Source organism: Garra rufa, chromosome 18 (assembly GCF_049309525.1).
Source record: "Garra rufa chromosome 18, GarRuf1.0, whole genome shotgun sequence".
Classification (NCBI taxonomy): domain Eukaryota; kingdom Metazoa; phylum Chordata; class Actinopteri; order Cypriniformes; family Cyprinidae; genus Garra; species Garra rufa.
Genome location: NC_133378.1, coordinates 11,688,901 through 11,711,215, shown reverse-complemented (window position 1 = coordinate 11,711,215; position 22,315 = coordinate 11,688,901). Strand labels below are relative to the sequence as shown.

The following is a 22,315-nucleotide window of genomic DNA, read 5'->3' as shown; positions in this document are numbered from 1 at the left end:
AATTGAAAAGTCATGTTTCACCCTAAATTAAACCAGAAAGATAGAGAAAAATAAAAAGAGAAATTATATTTTTAAAAAAGAAAGAAAATGAACTGGACCATTTGTGGTTATAGTTTACCCAAAAATAAAACTTGTCATTTACTTGAGTTCAGACCTCATTCAGCTGTTGAACACAAAAGACATTATTTTGAAGAATGCCGGTACCAAACAGTTGCTGGTAGCCATCGACTTCTATGAAAAAATAAAATAAAGTAAAATACTATGTAAGATAGTTCACATTAAACTAGGCCAGATTATATGGACAGATTCATGCATTGATTAATCTTTTGGAACATACACTATTTTGTCAAAAGTATTGGGACACCCCCTTCTAGTAAATAGGTTTGACTTCTTTAGTAATTTCCATGAGTACAAATCTTAATGTTTAACCATATAATGATATTCTAGGGAATTTTGTGATTTTAGCAACAGTTTGGACACCACCCTTTTCTAATCTAACATGACAATACCTCTGTGTATAAAGCAAGGTTTAAATAGAAATGCAGACCTTGAGCCAAAAACTCATTGCCAAACACCGAACGACTTGTACATTTTAGACATTTCCAAAACTGGTGTAGCAGAGATGGGAATAAAATGCATACACACATGAATTATGAATTATGCTTCTATTTTTGTTGCCACAGTTTTGAAAGTGCCTGTAGCTCCCCCCAGTAATTTCACGAGCACAAGGATTCTCTGATGACTGACGATTTATTGACTGGTTCACCATAACCAACCAACTCAAGATGCCGTGAGAACTGAATACACACAAATAAAGTAAAAACAAATAATATAAAGAACATAATAAATACATGAAATAAATGGCTTTGTAAATCCTTTAGACAGAATTGTTAACTTTAACAATTTAACTAGTCTTTATACAGACATTGTTCTTTTCCACACAGCAACACAATCCACATCAATCACATATGATACAAACGGAAACTTACTTCATTGGCTGCTTATTACCAAAAGGAGATATTATTCTTGCATCTGAAATTGTTCTTGACTCCAGATGAATACACTATAAGCTTCAGAACATGAACACTTTTTAACTTGCCATGAGCTGCAGACATCTGTCTTCCTAATTCACTTTGTACTTTTCATAATAAAAGTCCCCACTCAAACAGCTCTTAACAAAGCAGTTTCAAATTAAAAGTCTTTAACAAAATATTGAAAATAAGTAAATAAGAAAGAAATATAGCTGACATCTCTGTCAGTTACACTCCCACCAAAGCACTTTCTTGTGCTTTTCCTAACTTACTGACATTAACTCTTAAGAATATCACAGACTAACCCAAGGAATGGTAGACACAGGGTAGGCTCTTATTCTGCTTCAATTAGGGTGACAATTTTCTGAATGGGCCTTTCAAGGTAAGTTGGTTTAGTAACACGTTTGCCCCTTCTATCCAATGTTGAATCACTGATCAGTAACTTCACTGTTCTGACACAGCCATCTGTGCCAGTGTGGACTCCTGTCACCTTCGCTAACTTCCACTGACTGCGTGGAGCTGTGTCCTCTTTCAAAATGACAATGTCATTGACCTTTGCATTTCTGCGACGTTTGTGCCATTTCTGCCTTTGTTGAAGGTTCAGAAGATATTCTTTTCTCCAACGTGACCAGAACACATTAGCTAGAAATTGCACTTTGCGCCATCTCTTGCGAAGGTAAACGTCTTCGTTTACGAACTCTCCGGGTGGTGGTAAAATTACTGAAGACTTCATTGTCAATATGTGGTTAGGCGTAAGAGGTTGTGGACCAGATGGATCATTTAGATGCTCTGTTGTTAATGGTCGGCTATTTATAATAGCCATGACCTCATAGAGAAACGTTCTTAGGGAGGTACTATCAAGTCTTTGAGCTGACTGATCCAGAATCGAAGTCAAGACACTTCTTATTGTCCGAATTTGCCTCTCCCAAATGCCACCTGTGTGACTGTCTGATGGGGTATTCATGATGAACTCGCAGCCATACTCCTTTAGGCATTCTGGATTCATTTCCTTTAGTGCTTCAGCAAATTCTCGTCTTGCACCAACAAAATTAGTGCCTTGGTCTGATCTAAGTTGGCGCACCGGTCCACGTATGGCAATGAAAGCACGTAACGCATTAATAAATGCGTCAGTGGATAAATCGTCCAACATTTCTACATGCACTGCTCTTGAGCACATACAAGTAAATAGAAGCCCATAACGCTTCAGCTCTTTCCTTCCTTCCTTGATGTAGAAAGGACCAAAGCAGTCCATCCCGCAGTACGTAAAAGGAGGAGTTGTCTCCATGCGTTCCTGCGGGAGATCCGCCATCCTCTGCTCTTCAGTGGGCCTTCTAAATTTCCTGCATTTAATGCACTTGTAGATATGTGAGGAAACTGCCTTGTTACATCCCAAGGTCCATATACCATTTGAACGCAATTCATTCAAAGTCATCCCTCTCCCTTGGTGATGCACCCTTTCATGATAATATTTGATGAGTAATGTGGAAATCTGACTGTCCTTTGGTAGAATTGCAGGATGTTTTACATACGAATGTAATGCAGCATGTGTCAGTCGACCTCCCACCCTAAGGATGCCATGCTCATCTAGGAAGGGATTTAGCTGATGCAAATTACTGTTGGATTTAATCTCCTTCTGATGTTTGAGACTCTGTATCACATCACAAAAGGCTGATTGTTGAACCATTTTGATAATGGTAAATTCTGCCTCTCTTCTTTCTTCAATGCACAAAGCTTCATTGACTCTTGGAACGAGACCTTTGACTTCTTTGGCACGTCTCTTAAGTCTCGCAATAGCTTTCACCACTCTTGTCCAATCAGAAAACTTGTAGAGTCGATCAAGCAATGATCTTCCTTCAGTTGTTTGGGTATTATGAACTTGTGCTTTTCGAAGCTCTGGGTCATCAACTTCGAGATCTCCCACTTTAACATCTTTGGGCAGTTCATTTTTCCACAGAAACTGTGGTCCTGTAAACCAATTGGAGGACATGAGCTCTTCTGCTGTAAGGCCTCTTGATGCAGAATCAGCCGGGTTTTCTTCAGAGGTCACGTATCTCCATTGCTTAGCGTCCGTACTTTGTTTAATCCGCTGAATACGATTGGCCACAAAGACGTGAAATCTTTTGGCATCATTATTAATGTACCCAAGGACAACCTTTGAGTCTGTCCAGAAGTACTCCTCTAGGCTGTCTAACTCTAATTCCTTTCTCAGCAAGTCACTTGTTTGTACAGCCACTACAGCTGCTGACAACTCCAGCCTAGATATGGTGGTAATCTTAGTAGGAGCGACTCTGGCTTTGCCCATAACTAAGGAACAGTGAATCTTTCCTGATGTGTCGATGGCTCTGAGGTACGTGCATTCTCCATAACCTGAAGCACTAGCGTCAGAGAAATGATGAAGCTCATGATACTGAACATCCTTGATAGTTGATGGCAGATAGCATCTCTGAATTTTGACATCTGCCAAGTTTCGTAGACCTGAAATCCAACGTTCCCACTGTGGTAGCAAATCATCCCTTAGTGGTTTGTCCCAATCAACTTTGTCTTGGCACATCTTCTGCAATATTTGCTTACCAACTAGGATGAAGGGCGCTGCAAAGCCAAGTGGGTCATACACAGAAGCCACTGTGGACAGGACTCCTCTTCTTGTAGGTGGTTGCTCCTTAATAGATACTCGGAACTGAAAACTGTCGGATGTCACACACCAATTCACACCGAGTGCCCTCTCAATGTGAAGCTCACCCTATGCTAAGTCTTGAACCATAGCACTCTCAGCACATTCTTGCTGGGGGATTGATGCTATCACTTCTTGGCTGTTCGACACAAATTTGTGCAAACGAAGTCTCCCTGTGCTGCAGAGTTCTCTTGCTTCGTTAATTAGCTGGACAGCTTCATCCACTGATGAGACACTTGTCAGCCCATCATCGACATAGAAATTTCTTTCTATGAATCGAACTGAGGTCTCACTGAAATTTCCTCGCCCCTGAGCAGCAAGGTGTTTGAGTCCGTAGTTTGCACATCCGGGTGATGAGGATGCACCAAACAAATGTACCCTCATTCTATAGACCTGTGGCTGGGACTCTAGATCTCCTTTCTCCCACCAAAGGAATCTTAAATAGTCTTGGTCTTCGGGTTTTACATTAAATTGATGAAACATGCGCTCAATATCGCACATGAGTGCTACTGGACCCTTGCGAAAACGACAGAGAACACCTACAAGGGTGTTTGTCAACTCTGGACCAATCAACAGATGCTCATTGAGAGATGTACCATGGAACTTTGCTGAGCAGTCAAAGACTACTCGGATTTTCCCAGGCTTTTGAGGATGATAAACCCCGTGGTGGGGAATATACCAAGCAGGGTGCTTATCGATTTCTTCGTCTGGTACCCTTTCCGCATCACCTCGAGCGATTGTCTCATCCATAAAGGCTACATAGTCCTTATAGTATTTCTCATCTCTTTTTAGCCTTTTCTCTAGGCATCTGAGACGGTGGATAGCACATTCCTTATTGTTGGGCAGCTTTGGTCTATCTTCCTTGAAAGGCAACGGCATTTCATAATGACCATTTTCCTTAAGTCTGATGCCTGTTTTCAATTTTGACAGAAAACGCAGGTCTTCTTGAGAAACATAATTATGCTCTGATGCTTTCTCATTGAAGTCAGACTCAAGCGCTTTGATGACACTTGGTGGGGTGACTATTTCTTTGATCTGTGTTCTGCAAATATACTTCACTTCATTCGTGAGATTTATAGATGATGGCAGACTTGGCATCACTTGTTTCACTATGATGCGATGACTCACTCCAATGGCATCACCATAGTCTACGCAGGACTTACCACCACCAACAATGCTCCAGCCTAGATCTGTCCTTTGAGCAAATGGCTGATTTTCTTTACCAGATACAATTTCTCTAGGAAGGAGAGCTTGGGGACAATTATAGCCGATTAGAAGGCCAATATCACAAACTTGTTGAGGGACAATTTTCTCCGCTATGTGCATTAGATGTGGCCATGCTCTTGCAGTTTTGGGTGTAGGAATGTGAGTTCTATTTGCAGGAATGAACTCTCTTGAGTAAGTTACTGGTAAGGAGATTTTCTTGTCTGAATAAAATCCTCTCACTTGTAAACCAGTTAACTTCTGACATGAAACAACTGTACTTTTGGACACCATCGTTGAAAGTTTCAGTTGCACAGATTCCTTTGTTGTGTCAAGAGCTTGAGCTATCTCTTCAAGGATGAAGGTAGTGTCGCTCTGAGTATCAAGAAGTGCATAAACAAGAACTTCATGGTTTGGTTCATTTGTAGTTGAGACCCATACTGGAACAATTGTAGAGGTATGAGTATTGTTCACATCCTGTACCACTCGATTGGATGTTGCATCACCTGTGGTCTCTTTCTTCTGTGTGAGTTCTTGCTTTCTTTCCTTCAACGTCTCTTTTGGTTGTTCTGATTTTGCAAACTTCTTTGCTTCTTTGGGGCGGTCTTCATGTAGACAAGTCGGGTGTCTCTTCTGACATGTCTCACATACACTTCTGTCTTCACAGTTCTTTGAGTGATGGCCAGGCTTCAAACAGCCAAAACATAATTTATTCATTTGAACAAACTTGATCCGTTCAGTTGTATTCTTCTCTATAAACTTCCAACATTTGTGAATCGCATGTCCTGGTTTCTCACAGAAAGCACATTTTGCAACATCTGCTTTCTCACTAGACTGAACTGTTAACACCTTCGCTCTGGTGCCTTGATTTCTTATTAACTTTCCTTTTCCAACATCAGAACACTTCAGAGCATGAAGAGACGTCACTGGATTGCAAGCGATTTTAGCTTCTCTTGCAAGAAACTCCACAAACTGACTGAAGGTAGGAAACATCTTAGTTTCTTCTTCAATTACTATTACCTGACGATTCCAACTTGAGGCTAACCAATCAGGAAGTTTGGAAAGGATCTTCTGGTTTTCGTTACAGTCATTAAGGACTTGAAGGCCTTTAATCTGTGCCATCGCTGCTTCACAGCCTCTGAGGAAGTCAGTAAATTCCCTCAGCTCAACGCTGTCCTTAGGACCTATCTTGGGCCATGAGTCAAGCTTGTCTCTAAAGGCTTTGGCAATAATGAACGGATTTCCATACCTTTCTTCCAGAACAGCCCATGCTGCATGATAAGCTGACTCTGTGCCCATTAGGAAGTAACTTTCGATGGCTTTCTTAGCTGGTCCTTCAACATACTTTCGTAAGTAGTAAATCTTCTCACTTACTGGTATATTCTTTCGGTCAATCAAAGTTTGAAAAGAGATTTTCCAGTCACTAAATCTGAGCGGATCTCCATAGAATGTTGCAGGTTCTGGTATAGGAAGACGACTTGAACTGATTGATTCTGCTAACATCCTAACAAGGTCTGCAGTGCTATCTTCTTGATGTGATTTTGTCACAATTTTGTGTGGAGGTGTGTGCTGGAACAAGGAGGTGCTTGATTTAGGCATGTGCTTCTTCTGGACAGGTGCACAGTCATGGAGTAACTCTCTGGTTTCATCCTTTGAGTCTTCTGTCTGCTCATAAACTTGCATACGTACTTTTGCAGCGTTTAACTTCTTGAGTGTCTCCAAGCGCTCTAGCTCTCTGCGCTTGTCTTCCAATGCCTTTCGTCTGGCAGCATTTTCGGCTTCAAACTTTACACGCAGCGTAGCTGCTTCTTCTTCTCTTTCTAGTCGATGCTTATAAGCTTCTGCTTCTTGTTCTGCCATTCTCTTTTTATCTTCAGCCTCAAGTCTTTGGAATTCCTCCATTTCATGTTCTTGTTGTTGTATTATTTCTAGTGTTGCTTCAGTTGCAGCAATTTCTGCAGCAGCTTCTTGTTTCTTAACGGAGGACAAACTTGAACCTCTGGAGCTGACGCTTGAGTTGTTTAAAGACTGAGAAGATGACCTGGTATGACCATAACTTGATTTGGAGGCTATGGATGAAAACACTGAGCCTGTATCAGTACAGCATCCCTCTTGTATAAAAGGATCATGACCCTCTACTCCCTCACCTAAACGACTCCATGCAGACTCAACTATCATCTTAGTGACGGCACCACACGTATCTATTCTGCGACGAGTATCACTGTCTGGACTCACATTTTGTCGCAACTCTTCATAAGCAGCATTCAAATCCTTTGAAGCAGAACTTATTGTGCCTATAAGAGCTTGGAGCATGTCATTAGAAAGACGACCCATCAGTTTTTGTCTAGCATCTCTAGCCAGAGCTTTCCACTTCTCATAAGAGCATTGAAAATGATTCTTCATTTTAGCCAGCTTTTCTTCATTCAATTCTTTACCCTTCTTGGTAAATTTGCGTGTTCTTTGACTTTTTCGTAGCTTTGGATCTGTTGTATTATCAACAGCTATTGATTCATGTGTCTCTACACATTCCTCGAATTTTAGTTGCTGCTGTGATTGCATAATATCTGATATATTTTCTTTGCTACCTTTAGCAGACTGACCACCTTCTGCCATTTTTTTGTATCTCTTTGTAGCACTATCTATTTTAAATGTGCATACAACATAAATTGTACTGAAAATTGATATTCTCAATTTCAATCAACAATTATCTTATTATTTGAACCTAATACCTGCACCAAGTTGACTTAAAGCTTAAACAAGTAAGCACATAACACCAGCACTTCTATAAATATTGTACTGAACACTTAAAGAGTCTTTTTTAAGCAAATATCAAGAATAAGTCCACTTTAAGCACCTTAACTTGAACTTGTGTGCTTTCTTTTCTTGTTGGTCTTAACTTGAAAATGCCTTTGTATATGCTGTATATGCCTCTTGCTTCTTAGTTACCGGTGTAAGCAGTCCTTCATCTTGCAGAAGCCAGAGTGTGATGAACTTGAAGTTAACTTTATGCTTTTCAGATTGCTGCCTGGGCCTTCCGTGGTCCTACTCGTGAAGAGCAGATGAATTCTCACTGTAGCTCCCCCCAGTAATTTCACGAGCACAAGGATTCTCTGATGACTGACGATTTATTGACTGGTTCACCATAACCAACCAACTCAAGATGCCGTGAGAACTGAATACACACAAATAAAGTAAAAACAAATAATATAAAGAACATAATAAATACATGAAATAAATGGCTTTGCAAATCCTTTAGACAGAATTGTTAACTTTAACAATTTAACTAGTCTTTATACAGACATTGTTCTTTTCCACACAGCAACACAATCCACATCAATCACATATGATACAAACGGAAACTTACTTCATTGGCTGCTTATTACCAAAAGGAGATATTATTCTTGCATCTGAAATTGTTCTTGACTCCAGATGAATACACTATAAGCTTCAGAACATGAACACTTTTTAACTTGCCATGAGCTGCAGACATCTGTCTTCCTAATTCACTTTGTACTTTTCATAATAAAAGTCCCCACTCAAACAGCTCTTAACAAAGCAGTTTCAAATTAAAAGTCTTTAACAAAATATTGAAAATAAGTAAATAAGAAAGAAATATAGCTGACATCTCTGTCAGTTACAGTGCCTGTTGTCTGTTCTAAAGAAGGGAGTGTCCCAATACCTTTGTCCATTTAGTGTATGTATAAGTCATTGGTGTTTGGCGATGTGTTTTTGGCTCAAGGTCTGCATTTAAAGTCACTCCAGAGATGTTCAGCTTGGATTAGGACTTGGCTTTATGCAGTTCTTCCACACTGACTGAATCAATCATTTCTCTATGAACTTTGCCTTACACACAAAGGGATTGTCATGTTTGAATAGAAAGGGTCTTGTCCAAACTGTTGCTATGAAATGAACAATTCCCTAGAATATATTACATGCCTAAACATTAAGATTTAGTTTCTTATGGAAACTAAAGTTGTCAAACCTTTTCATTAGAAGGAAGTGTCCCAATGCTTTTGGCAATATAGTGTAACTTATACTGCCTTTTTTTTAACTCAGTCTGTCTGGAGTTTGTGTGTATGGACTGACAGTGGAAGGATACGACAGAAGCGTGCATGGATCATTGATTCGTTTACTATTGAGGAAGAACACTCTGGTTCGTTTCCATATGCAATAGGCAAGGTAAGTGGCATCATAAGAGTAAATGCATTCACAGTACATATGTTAAATTGCTGTGTTTCAGTGTGTATGTTGTTTGTGTTTCAGGTTGAACTCGACAAGTCTTATTTAGTAAATTACATCCTACATGGTGAGGGTGTGGATCAAGAACCGAAGGGTGTTCTCAGCATTAAAAAGACAGGTGAAGTTTTTGTACATAAAAAGATGGACTATGAAAAAGGCCCTAAAATTATCCGTGTAAGTATTCCTTAAAGAATGAGTACCCATTGCATAACAGCATTGAAATTCCTTCAAATACACTGCAAGAATGGCCTGTATACTGATATCCACTATATTTAATTGCAGTTGACATTTGAAGCAAGAAATCTATCCAATAATGCAGTGGATACAAGACTTGGGCTTGAGATCAAAATACTGGACATAAATGATAACGCACCAGAATTTCAAAAGTCAGTCTATGAACAGACTGTGGACGAGTCACATCCTCAAGGTAATCCATTATAGTTTGCACTTCATTATTTTACTTGAAATCACACAAAACAGAACATTCTGTCATTATTTACTCACCCTCGTGCCATTGCAGTCCACAGTGTTGTTACTTTTTCTTCATAGCATGAAAGTAAACACTTTTAATTACTGTAATTATTGCACACCAAACAAGTTTGTTGCTATCCTGCCATTATTATTAAAGAGATTGTGCAGTTTTTGATCTTGGCAGCCCCTGGTTAGTATGAACTGTTGTTTAACAGCAAGTGTTTCAAAATGATTCTGAAAGTGCTTTGAAACAAGCAGCGCTATTCTATGTATTGACGTAATTTCAACTGAAACAGGAAGACAAAATGTTTGCTTTCATTATTTTGCAAAATGTGCTTACAAAAAAATGTTTCCTTGTTATTCAGAGTGCACACAAATAAACATAGTGTTTACAGATTCAAAAGATGTATTTCTTTTATCTGTATGACCAAAAATGACAGAGTATTTTAAGATCAAGTGACCACACTGGTGCCTCCATCTGTCATGCAGTCATGCAGTACTATTCAGCTTCCACACACTTCACAAACACTTGAATAGTGCACAGTTTTCTAAGTTCACATTAGATTGAGGAGCCATAAATTGCTACTACTTACATATTTTAGATGAAAAGTCATATTTAAGGTCCATGAATGATAGGTGAGCAATTGGATATCCTGCCCGATGTACTATATTGCCACATCACCCCCTCACAGACTGCGTGACTTCGCCACTTCCTGATGATTTTATGTGACTAAAATGTAACATTTTGGTCGACCAAGCCTCTTCCCATCAACTAATGGTTCATAGACTATTAGGGGGCAGGTTTTAACACTCAGGTTTCTTCATATTTTTTCCTAGGCAAAGAAGTAGTGACAGTACTGGCTATTGATAAGGATGATTCAAAAACAAACAATGGAACATTCGTATTCACGATCAAGTCGGTCACACCACAAACAGATAATATTGAATTTTATATTCAGCAGCATACACAGTCTGGGACAATTTATTTTAAAGGGTGTTTGGACTACGAGGTATGAACTTAATTTCTTTTATTGGGATTAATGCACTATTTTTGTACCTTGGATAAATCTGTTATTGCATTCAGACAACATCTATTGCTTTAAAAATGTTTCTCAATTCCAATTCAAGAAATGTTCTGCTAAATTAACCTTTTCCAGAAAGCTCAAAAATACACAATCCTTGTTGAAGCAAAGGACAAAGGGGAAAAGATACAGCTCTCAAGTACGAGTAAGGTGATCATCAATATTGCTGATAATAACAACAATCTTCCAGAGTTCTCTGGAAAAACAGTAAGTTTCAAGTTTGTATGCTTGTGATCTTCTTGGTTATTGCTTTTAATGTCAAGTTAGACATACTGTCCTATAAAATCCATTGAAATAGTTGACGTCTGTTTCAGGGACCAGGGATGGTCAAGGAGAGAGAAACTGGGGTTGAAGTTCTGCGACTGCAAGTAACAGACAAAGACGTCTTTGATTCAAAAGCTTGGAAAGCCAAATACACAATCCACGGAGATAAAAACAAGATATTCAAAATAGAAACAGACCCTGTTACGAATGAAGGGATTTTAACAGTTGTTAAGGTAGACAGATGTCTTAATGCTGTTTTTTTTTTTTTTTGTGTAAGCCAACCTACCCAAAGCTTGAGTCAGTGTTGGTTATGATGCTCCAGAATCAGTGTTTACACAGAAATTTATCTGTAATCTCTCTCTTTTTCTTGGTCTCATGTCAGCAAACAGACTACGAGGAGCAAACACAGCACAATGTGTCCATCAGTGTGCAGAACAAAATTCCTTACTTTTCCTGTAAGATTAAAAAGAAGGTACCAAATGCAATGTGGGAGCTCGACAAAATACCCCAAAACCCTGACACTGACACAAGTGTCCTCTATAACACCATTCCAATCACCATTTATATAGAAGACGTCAATGACCCTCCTGTATTTATACCACCTGTTAAACATGTTTCGGTAATGGAGAACATAAATGTAGGAACAAGTCTAACAACCTTCACTGCTAAAGACATGGATGGAAGCCACATAAACACATTTAAGTAAGAGAAGCTAATATTGCTGTGTATGTTTCACATATAATCACATATATAAAAAAAAGGTGAATTCATTTGGTGTTTCTTCAAATCTCAGATTTGTTAAAGGTGAAGATATTGATGGATGGATAACTGTTGATGCAAAGTCTGGACAAGTATCCACAACTAAAATTGTGGATAGAGAGTCGCCATTTGTGAACAACGGCACCTATACAGCAACCCTGTGTGCTGTGGATGATGGTACGACATGAAATATTCTCATATTATACCAATATCCATTGAAAGAGAAATCATAGAAATCATTTGTATTTATTTTCAATGCACATTTACATTGCTAGTGTCATGCTTTATGGAATGACATGCTTAACTGATATCTAGTTTACTTACATCAAGCAAAACTCTTAATATCTTCCTAAGATTTGATACCACTAACCTCCAACCTCAAGTTCCATGATCATGTTCTTTAACTGAAATAACAGTTTTCTCCTGTCTCTGATTGCCAGGTGTTCCTCCGCTGACAGGCACTGGAACAATAATTATTCACGTGAATGATCAAAATGATAATGCACCAGTACTGGAGGTGAACAAGGTCAGCATTTGCCTAGATAAAGAGCCCACAATGGTCAACATCACCGCTGTAGACCTGGACTTTCCTCCATATGGATCGCCTTTCTACTATGAGCTTTTGGGAGATGTTAAGGACAAATGGAAGGTTGAACCAGCCCATGGTAATGCCACCATCTACTTTACTCAGTCCAGACCATGCTACAATATTTCTCAATGAACATCATATTTAATTGGTAAACTTCACAAAAGTAAATTGGTTTCAAACTAGAGTTTTATGACCTACTTGAAGGAGAAGATAATTTACTCACCCTCTTGTCATCCAAGATGTTCATATCTTTCTTCAGTCATAAAGAAATTATGTTTTGTGAGGAAAACATTTCAGGATTTTTCTCCATATAGTGGACTGCTATGGTGCCCGCGATTGCGTCCAACTTCAAAATTGTCCTACATGCTGTTTTACTTTTTTTTTGTAAAGAGGGTTTGATCTTTTTTGCATGTTTAATTTGTTAACACTGGGTCGGTACTTCTGCAGTGATGTAGGACAATTTTGAAGTTAAAGGAGACAATTAGATGGGAATTTTTTCGACAAACCCTAACTGTCTTGAACCGGAATACACAGTTCACACAGAGCTAGAAAAGACAAGCATTTGAGGTTAAGTATATAAATTTTCAAGTTTTCTTTAAATCGCTTTGCTAGATAAGACCCTTCATCCTCGTCTGGGATCATTTAGAGCCCTTTAAAGCTGCATTTAAACTGCATTTTGGAAGTTCAAACTCAGGGGCACCATAGAAGTCCACTATATGGAGAGAAATCCTGAAATCTTTTACTCAAAAAACATAATTCCTTTATGACTGAGGAAAGAAAGACATGAATATCTTGGATGACAAGGGGATGAGTAAATTATCTGTAAATTTTTGTTCTGGAGGTGAACTTCTTTGTGGTTACCTACATTAGTAGCCAAACGTATTGTCACAATCAGGCGGGGTTGAGGAGTGGAGAATGATGAGGAGAACCGGAGTAAATGAAATAAACAGTTTATTAAAAGAAACACTGAAACTAATACAAAACAAACAAAAACCAGGAGCAAGCAAAGAGCATGTGTAACAATACATCGACGGACACTGGGGAGTGAGCAGACACAGACTTTATACACAGAAACATGGGCGTGGTCACAAACAAGATAACGAGGGGGAAATACAAATATGGGCAAGACTAAACCAAAAAAGGGGGAGAACAAGGACTAAACCAAATGAACTAGAAACATGGGGGGAAAAACACTTGGAAAACATGACAGAACAGGACAAAACACAGACATATTCCTGACATTACCCCCCCCCCCCCCCCCTCCCCCGAAGGCGCGTCTCGCGCCTAATAACATCCAAAGGGGAGGGAGGGTGGGCGCCCTGGAGACCGCTAGGTAGGGACACAGGGGACACAGGATACAGAGGTGGTCTCCAGGGCGGATCAGGGAGCTCAGGTGGCCATGGCGGGTCAGGAAGCTCAGGGGGCCATGGCCGGATAAACAGTCCAGGAGGCCATGGTGGATCTGGGGGCTCAGGAAGCCATGGCCGGGTTAACAGTCCAGGTGGCCATGGCGGATCTGGGGGTTCAGGGGACCATGGCCGGATAATCAGTCCAGGAGGCCATGGTGGGTCTGGGAGCTCAGGGGGCCATGGCCGGATAAACAGTCCAGGAGGCCATGGTGGATCTGGGGGCTCAGGAAGCCATGGCAGAGTAAACAGTCCAGGTGGCCACGGCCGAGTATACAGTCCAGGTGGCCATAGCTGATCAGGGGAGTAGCCCCCCCCCAAATTTTCTTGGGGGAACCTAAGGTATAGTCCACCCAGGAGAGCACGGAAGGGCACGTAGGATAGAGCTCCGGCTCTGGAGGGCGCGCAGGAGAGAGCTCCGGCTCTGGAGGGCATGCAGGCTCTTGAGGAGCGGGCTCTGGACGGTGCTCTTGAGGAGCGGGCTCTGGACGGCGCTCTTGAGGAGCGGGCTCTGGACGGCGCTCTTGAGGAGCGGGCTCTGGACGGCGCTCTTGAGGAGCGGGCTCTGGACGGCGCTCTTGAGGAGCGGGCTCTGGAGGAGCGGGCTCTTGAGGAGCGGGCTCTTGAGGAGCGGGCTCTTGAGGACTGGACGACCCCAGCGGAGACTCTGGAGGGCTGGGCGTCTCCAGCGGAGACTCTGGAAGAGCAGGCTCTGGGCGAGCGGTCACTGGAGGGCGCTCTGGCGGCGCAGTCACTGGAGGGCGCTCGGGCGGCGCAGTCACTGGAGGGCGCTCGGGCGGCGCAGTCACTGGAGGGCGCTCGGGCGGCGCAGTCACTGGAGGGCTGGGCAGAACCAGCGGAGACTCTGGAAGGTTGGGCGGAACCAGCGGAGACTTTGACTTGGCGGTCGCCATCTTGGGTGCAGACTCAGGCTTGGTGGCCATCTTGGCCGGGGACTCAGGCTTGGCGGCCATCTTGGCCAGGAACTCAGGAACGGCGGTCATCTTGACCGGGAACTCAGGCTTGGCGGCCATCTTGGCCAGGGACTCCGGAACAACAGCCATCTTGTGAGCTGACGCGGCAGCCATCTTGTGAACTGAAGTGGCAGCCATTTTGTGAGCTGACGCTGGCGTGGCAGCTGACGAGCTTGAGCGTGGAGAGAAAGCCTGAGGTACTGGGCTGAGGACCATCGTGGGGCTTAGGAGAACTTGGGGACACGTGGGAGGCAAGGAGGGAGTGAGGTCGCTGGAGTGATATGCAGAGGGCTCTGGCTGTTGGTGAGATGGGGTGACTGCATGTTTCCAGATGGGAGGAGGATTACCATCCTCCACCATGACTTGGAATGGGAAATCACATAAATCAAGAACAATTTACAAAATCTGCTACGGGACGGTAGCAATCACTAGGAGTTATCAAATTAAACAAACTATCATCTTTGAGTCCCATCTGGAAACATGCGTTAACCATCTTGTCACTCCATCCCACCAGATGGTAAACGCACAAAAACTCCTCCACATATTCCTCCAGCGAACGCTCACCTTGATTCAAGTTCCAAAGGAGGTCCTCAGCCCAGTTCATTTTCTGTTTTGGTCCGTCGATCTGTCACGATCAGGCAGGGTTGAGGAGTGGAGAATGATGAGGAGAACCTGGAGTAAATGAAATATAAACAGTTTATTAAAAGAAACACTGAAACTAATACAAAACAAACAAAAACCGGGAGCAAGCAAAGAGCACGTGTAACAATACATCGACGGACACTGGGGAGTGAGCAGACACAGACTTTATACACAGAAACATGGGCGTGGTCACAAACAAGATAACGAGATGACGAGGGGGAAATACAAATATGGGCAAGACTAAACCAAAAAAGGGGGAGAACAAGGACTAAACCAAATGAACTAGAAACATGGGGGGGAAAACACTTGGAAAACATGACAGAACAGGACAAAACACAGACATATTCCTGACACGTATGGAATAATAACAATTTTTAAAATGTTTTTGAAAGAAAAATATTAATCAGAACAACTTTTTTTAAACAGTGATAATAGTAAGAAAAGTTTCTTACTATTATCTTACTAAAAGCAGCAAATCAGCATATTGATTTCTGAAGCATTGTGTGACACTGAAGACTGGAGTAATGATGGTGAAAATTCAGCTTTGATCACAGGAATAAATTACATTTTAACTTTCACATAGAAAGTTATTTTAATTTTAACATGAGAGACTTATATTGGGGACTTTTTAAACTCCTAATTATTCCAACTTTTTTTTTTACAGGAATACTAACTCTCATTTTATCTTTCTTTGTCTCCAAAAGGCACAACAGTGAATATTGTAAAAGAAAACAGAGTGTTTTCTGGTCATCACCTCCTCCAGATTAAAATATCAGATCAGCAGGGATTTTACCTCATCCAGAACCTGACGGTCACTGTGTGCGACTGCTCAATCACACCAAACTGCAATGCCAAGATGGTTTCGAAGACTCGGATAGGGCCTATTGCTGCTTGGCTGGTTGCTCTTGCGGTTCTGATGCTTGCAGGTGAGATGATGATTTACAATATTTGGATGACATGAAGAGTACTAATAGATGATGAAAGATTTTACAAACTCTTTCATAATACCGAAAACCCATCCTTCTGTACAAGTGAATCCAACCATTAAAGGAGTGTCAAAACAACAAAAGACTTGCAGTGGGAACCTGTAGAAACCTGTTTTTTTTTTTTTAGTGGCACATACTTTTATTATAGTTTTATTTATTTTTTTGTTGGTGTTATTTAATTTCTTCTCTGTAAATACTGTGTAGGTTTATTGTGCTAGAAGGCATTTAGAATGTTTTTCTGCATTTGGAAAAACATCTTGGTAATTTAATCACTTAATTAAATGGAGTAGCTGACACAAAACTGAAAATTGTTGGGAATTTGCTAGCAATTTACTCACTCTCATTCTATCCAGGATGTAGATGAGTTTGTTTATTCTGAACAGATCTGTTGCATCAACATTGCAACACTTGCTCACCAATGGATCCATTGCAGTGAAGGGGTGCCATCAAAATGTAAAGTGAAGCTGCATGTTAAAAGAAACAAATCCATCATAAAGATGTTTTTTAGCTTCAAACTGTTGCTTCCAACTAAAATATGAGCCTTCAATCCATTAACATTGCTTCTTCCAGTAAAAAAAAAAAAAAAAAAAAAGCTTATCTGAATAAGGAGAGAAATAAGCACAGATCAGGCACTTTTTACAAGTGGAAACAGTTCAAAACTGTTTTGAACAAATATGTGAAAGGATTTTGATGTGAGATACAGTTAAAACATCTCAAAGATGGATTCCTTTCTTCAGGTTTTTTCAGTTCAAAAGACCTTAACTGATGGACTTGAATGGTGCGGACTGTTTGTGGATTATTTGATGTTTTTATCAGCGGTTCGGACTGTCATTTTGACGGCACCCATTTACTGTAGAGGATTCTTTCATAAGCAAATAATATAATGCTGCATTTCTATGTTCAGATAAAGAAATTTTTCTGTAAACTATTAGTTTAAGCACTGCAAAATGTGGTCAGTGCTAATAAGAGCTTATAGCTTTGTTTAAAAAGAAATAATCTCGTTTTATATTTCAGCAATGTGCTTACTGAGTCTACTGATTTCCTGCAAGACAGAAAAAAAAATGATTGAAATGGATGAGGGACTTGGTCATCTTATCACAACAAACACAGAAACTCCAGGAACAGACTGCATGGTCATTTCATCACAAAACCTAGAATAAGTGTTTTGTTTAATGTTTAAATTTGTGCATTTTCTGCAGTTTTAGGTAACGCTTTACAACAAGGTTTTATGTCAACATTACTTCAAGTAATAACATCAACTTTAGTTTATGTAATAACATGAAAGAACAATGCACCACAGGATTCGTTAAGTTAAAGTTAATGTTAAAAATGACCTATCAAGTACATGTTCCTGACAAGCGAACACACACAAATTATACAATGACATCTACTTGATATGTCATTTTTTGGCAAGCTTCTTGTTATTAGTGCTGTAATTAATGATTGTAATAAAACAAACACTGTAAAACAACATTACATAATGTCTATAGATTTAAAAATGCTGTAAACATTTTTTTGTGCATGGTTATATCAATACTACATAACTTTTGTTTTGCAATGTGTAAACTAAAAAGGAATTTATATTTATATCAAACACCCACTGTTGTCTTGAATGACTTTTAATTTAAATTATAATGTCTTTATATAGGTGTCTTCCAGTATTGGCAATGACAAAACTGATTCTTTCAACGTAAACAGTATAAATGTGTCTACAAATATACATTCAAGCCAGGCAGCTACAATACAAAACGTGAGTAACAATAAAATTCTTCAAATTAAAGCATTCTTGGAAATAATATTTTGCTGTCAAACCAAGTTTAAATATTTATTATTAATATATTCTATAATGTTTCTGGAAATAGCCTGTATAATAAATTGTTCATGAATAATTCAAACTGAAAAAGTGTTAAAAGCAATTAGATTTATACATAGGAAACCTTTCTTAAAATGATCATTTTGCTTCATAATATCTAGGTGATGCATAAAGGACAGCAGGCAGTTTCACGGGCTCCATCGTCAGTTTACAACAACCAGACATTTAAACGCTCGATGTATACAGTGAGTATTAACAGCCACAGCAAGATTTCAAAGTGCTGGTCATTTTATTTGCATTTTTTCTTATGTTTTTGATATGTGTGTTTTTCAGAATTCCACAAGACGTTCATACAGAGGAAATTTCCAGGTAAGAATAAAGTGACAGTAATAGTTCACATCATAAGCAATCTCCAGCTCAGCTCAGCCTTTCTCACATCACCATCTGTGCTTTATTCAAACCAGCGATCGGGTATGAGATCAAGTTTTAGAAGCAGCCATTCCTTCAACACCAATGCATCTTACATGGGTGAAAATCTCGCCATTCTCATCAACCAGGTGATTTTATGCCTCTGTCAGCATACATTACGACTCAACTGTCTACTTATTCTTTATTAACATTTTTTTCTTAATTTCTTAACTAAACTTTGAATTTTGTTATTAAAAGTAATGCCATCTGAAAAAAGTGTCAATGTTCCTAATTTGAATGACGTCCACATTTTGAATACTTTAAAAACAAAATTTTCTTCTATTTTTTTCCTTTCCTTGCTTGAACATTAAGAAAACAGCACATGCTAGTTGGGTATGTTTTGAAGCATAGCAGCTGGTTTATGGATGGTTTAAGCTGCACCAAGTTGCTTAGGACCATCTTAAACCAGCTCATGCTCAACTAAGGACCAGTTTAAACCAACTCAAACTAGCTGCCATGCTTCAAAACATACCTACAGTGAGGGGAAAAATTTGATCCCCTGCTGATTTTGAACGTTTACACTAACAAAGGAATGATCAGAAACATGACTTAGTACTTGGTGGCAAAACCCTTGTTGGCAATCACAGAGGTCAGCCGTTTCTTGTAGTTGGCCACTAGGTTTGCACACATCTCAGGAGGGATTTTGTCCCACTACTCTTCGTAGATCCTCTCCAAGTCATTTAGGTTTGGAGGCTGATGTTTGGCAACTCAAACCTTCAGCTCCCTCCACAGATTGTCTGTGGGATTAAGGTTTGGAGACTGGCTAGGCCACTCCAGGACCTTAATATGCTTCTTCTTGAGAGACTCCTTTGTTGCCTTGACCGAAGACCCATTTTCAATGCCCTGGCTGAGGGAACGAAATTCTCACCCAAGATTTGATGGTACATGGCCCTGTCCATCATCCCTTTGATGCGGTACAGTTGTCCTGTCCCCTTAGCAGAAAAAACACCCCCAAAGCATAATGTTTCCACCTCCATGTTTGATGGTGGGGATGGTGTTCTTGGTGTTCTTCCTCCTCCTCCAAACACGGCGAGTTGGGTTGATACCAAAGAGCTCGATTTTGCTCTCATCTAACCACAACACTTTCTCCCAGTTCTCCTCTGAATCATTCAGATGTTCATTGGCATACTTCAGACGGGCCTGTACATGTGCTTTCTTGAGCAGGGGGACCTTGCTAATCTCAGCTCGTGATTTGTATAAAAGACACCTGGGAGCCAGAAATCTTGCTGATTGATCAGTGATCAAATATGTATTTCACTCATTAAAATGCAAATCAAGTATAACTTTGTTGAAATGTTTATTATTATTATTAATTATTATTATTTTGTTGTTATTTTGTCTCTAATTTTAGGTTTAAATAAACCTACCATTCAAATTATAGACTGATTATTTCTTTGTCAGTGAGCAAACGTACAAAATCAGCAGGGGATCACATAATTTTTTCCCTCACTGTAACCAGCATATGCTGTTTTTTTCAACAGGGTTGTTTAAAATAAAAAAAATCTTCAATGAATTATGTATACCAGTGGTTCCCAATTCCAGTCCTCGCGACCCACCACTCTGCACATTTTGTGTGTTTCACGCATCGCTTCCGACGTTTGTTCTATTCCAACGTTACTGCCCTTCGAATTGGACATCACAGGATATTCCGCCATTATTCATTAGTTCGAAGCGAGCGTATGTGTTCCATTTGAAGGTCATTAAAGCGTGCGAGACGTAAATTTAAAATGCATTTATTTACAGATGCACTTATGTCACACTTCTCTAGTAAGTTTCATCTGTGTGTGAAGAAGCTATATGCATTTGCTTAAGTGTGTCCCAAAGGATGGTGAAGGATCTTCATGGTGTTATTTTTTTTTTTTTTTTGTTTCTTTTGTTTTCTCTTTAGAAACTACTTGCTCTCCAAACCCGTGAGGAGGATCTTGGTATTTACACACCACACTGTTATGCAGATGAGGGACAACCTAAAGCCAGTGATGAACTGGATGCAATATCCATTGCAGAGGAAGACTTTCATCCAGACATGCTTAGAAATCTGGATAGCCGGTTCAGTCAACTAGCAACAATTTCTAAACCTGACCTGATGAGAAGGTGACAATTATCTCAGCAAGTGTAGCTGTTTTATATATAATTATTTTTAGGACCAAATGTAACAAAAGTTTTTTCTACACTTCTACTTCTACAGTATCAATGATGATAAATATAACTACATTTGCATTTCCTGAATGCAAAAATCACCAGTGCTTGAAAAGCAACAAAGGGATGGTGTTAATGTTTTAGGTGAGCTCAGGGTTTTTAGCTTTTGTTCTGTATTTTTTGTACTGTGTTCATGTGGAATAATTTGCAGACTTTTAATACAAAAAAAAAAAAAAAAAAAAGGATGGTGGTAGTAAAATATTTGATAAAACATCCTCTAAGAGTGCATGGCTCGATGGTGATAACAGGGTTTTTAGTTGCTAATAAGCGTGTTTAAAATGAATGTCAATTATGAATGTGTCATGCAAAATGTGACATATCTGGGTCTGTTGTTCCCCTGGGCGTGTCATTTGTCAGTTAGGAAACTGCTCTGTTGTTTCAGGTGTTTTTAAGCCTTTACTGTAAAAATGTAAAACTGTGACTGTTTTTTAGTATTATTTGTACATTGGCATATGGGTATTGATGAATGTTTTATAAAATTCAGTGTTTAATCTTCTGAAGCATAACAAGCTACTGTTTTTCTTATGTGTTTAGGTTTTATTTTGACAACTCTCTCGACCTGTTCAACCGGTTTTTTTTTTTTTTTTTTTTTTTTTTTTAAACGTTCAACATACAGATCATGAAACAGTTCACTTTTAAATGCCACACAGTAACCACTTCACAATAACACTTTATATCTTTGTCCCACAACTTGGTTACCGCCTGTCACTCGTAAATCTTTAATGTTTCCAAAATCCAAAATGAATACATAAAAGTACCATTCACCAAAAAAAAAAAAAAAAATAAAAAAAAAAAAATAAAAATCAGCAATTATATACATCATGTGCTCATTAAAGAATGATGTATAACATGCAGTACTTCAGCAGTATATGAGCAATATCGATATACATTGTATGCTGATATACAGCCATATCTCACGGCTACAAGTGTGATATTGTGTTTATACAACAGTATGATGCCACGAGTGTGTAAATACATAAGAAACAACAACTGAGTGTCTTGAAAACCCTATTTTGTATAAACTACTTTTTTTCTACCACAGATTCAAAACTCAGTTTGACAGCTTAATAGTTGAGCCCAAACAAAGCTGTTGAGAAACATGCTTTGATCTCGTCACTACACGGTCACAGGGTTCATGGAGTGCACAATAATTAAAAACAACTCTGAGCTGTCAATATGCTTGAATGGGTTTAAGTAGAATAGACAGTAGTTTCACTGTATTTGCAGCAATTTATATATGTATCTGTCTATCTATCTATCTATCTATCTATCTATCTATCTATCTATCTATATAGAAATTATGTGTTTATATTCATTTTTGACACATTACCAAACAATATTTGGGAAAATGAAGTCTAGACATACTAATTGCTCATTGTTCCTATCTTATTGTCCACTGTGTGAGACCTGATAATTGTAATTGCGGTCACACATTATATTAGGTGGCCTTAACTATGTACTTACATCAAAAAATAAGTACAATGTACTTAATGTGGTCATATTGCATTGCAAAACACTTTT

The 22,315-nt window shown here is 39.4% G+C and overlaps 2 protein-coding genes across 2 annotated transcripts in view; both read left to right on the top strand.

Annotated features, from left to right (window-relative positions):
* cdh26.1 (cadherin 26, tandem duplicate 1) overlaps nt 1-22,315 on the top strand; it is a 264,367-nt gene that overhangs the window by 57,063 nt on the left and 184,989 nt on the right. The window lies entirely within an intron of this gene.
* On the top strand, nt 8,841-21,303 carry LOC141291166 (cadherin-like protein 26). Its single transcript, XM_073823336.1, has 17 exons — nt 8,841-9,084; nt 9,169-9,318; nt 9,427-9,571; nt 10,453-10,625; nt 10,773-10,904; nt 11,012-11,194; nt 11,344-11,663; nt 11,755-11,897; nt 12,161-12,385; nt 16,036-16,257; nt 17,332-17,450; nt 17,966-18,067; nt 18,292-18,375; nt 18,464-18,499; nt 18,595-18,687; nt 20,487-20,689; nt 20,784-21,303. The coding sequence occupies exons 2-17, from the start codon at nt 9,286-9,288 to the stop codon at nt 20,821-20,823; spliced, it is 2,253 nt and encodes a 750-aa protein (XP_073679437.1). The 5' UTR covers nt 8,841-9,084; nt 9,169-9,285; the 3' UTR covers nt 20,824-21,303.

Excerpts from the sequence above, each read along its gene's own strand:
- LOC141291166 (XM_073823336.1), top strand. The coding sequence starts at position 9,286 with ATGGACTATGAAAAAGGCCCTAAAATTATCCGT. Across the intron at positions 10,905-11,011 it reads CAGAGTTCTCTGGAAAAACA|GGACCAGGGATGGTCAAGGA; the intron begins GTAAGTTTCAAG and ends CGTCTGTTTCAG. Across the intron at positions 12,386-16,035 it reads GAAGGTTGAACCAGCCCATG|GCACAACAGTGAATATTGTA; the intron begins GTAATGCCACCA and ends TGTCTCCAAAAG.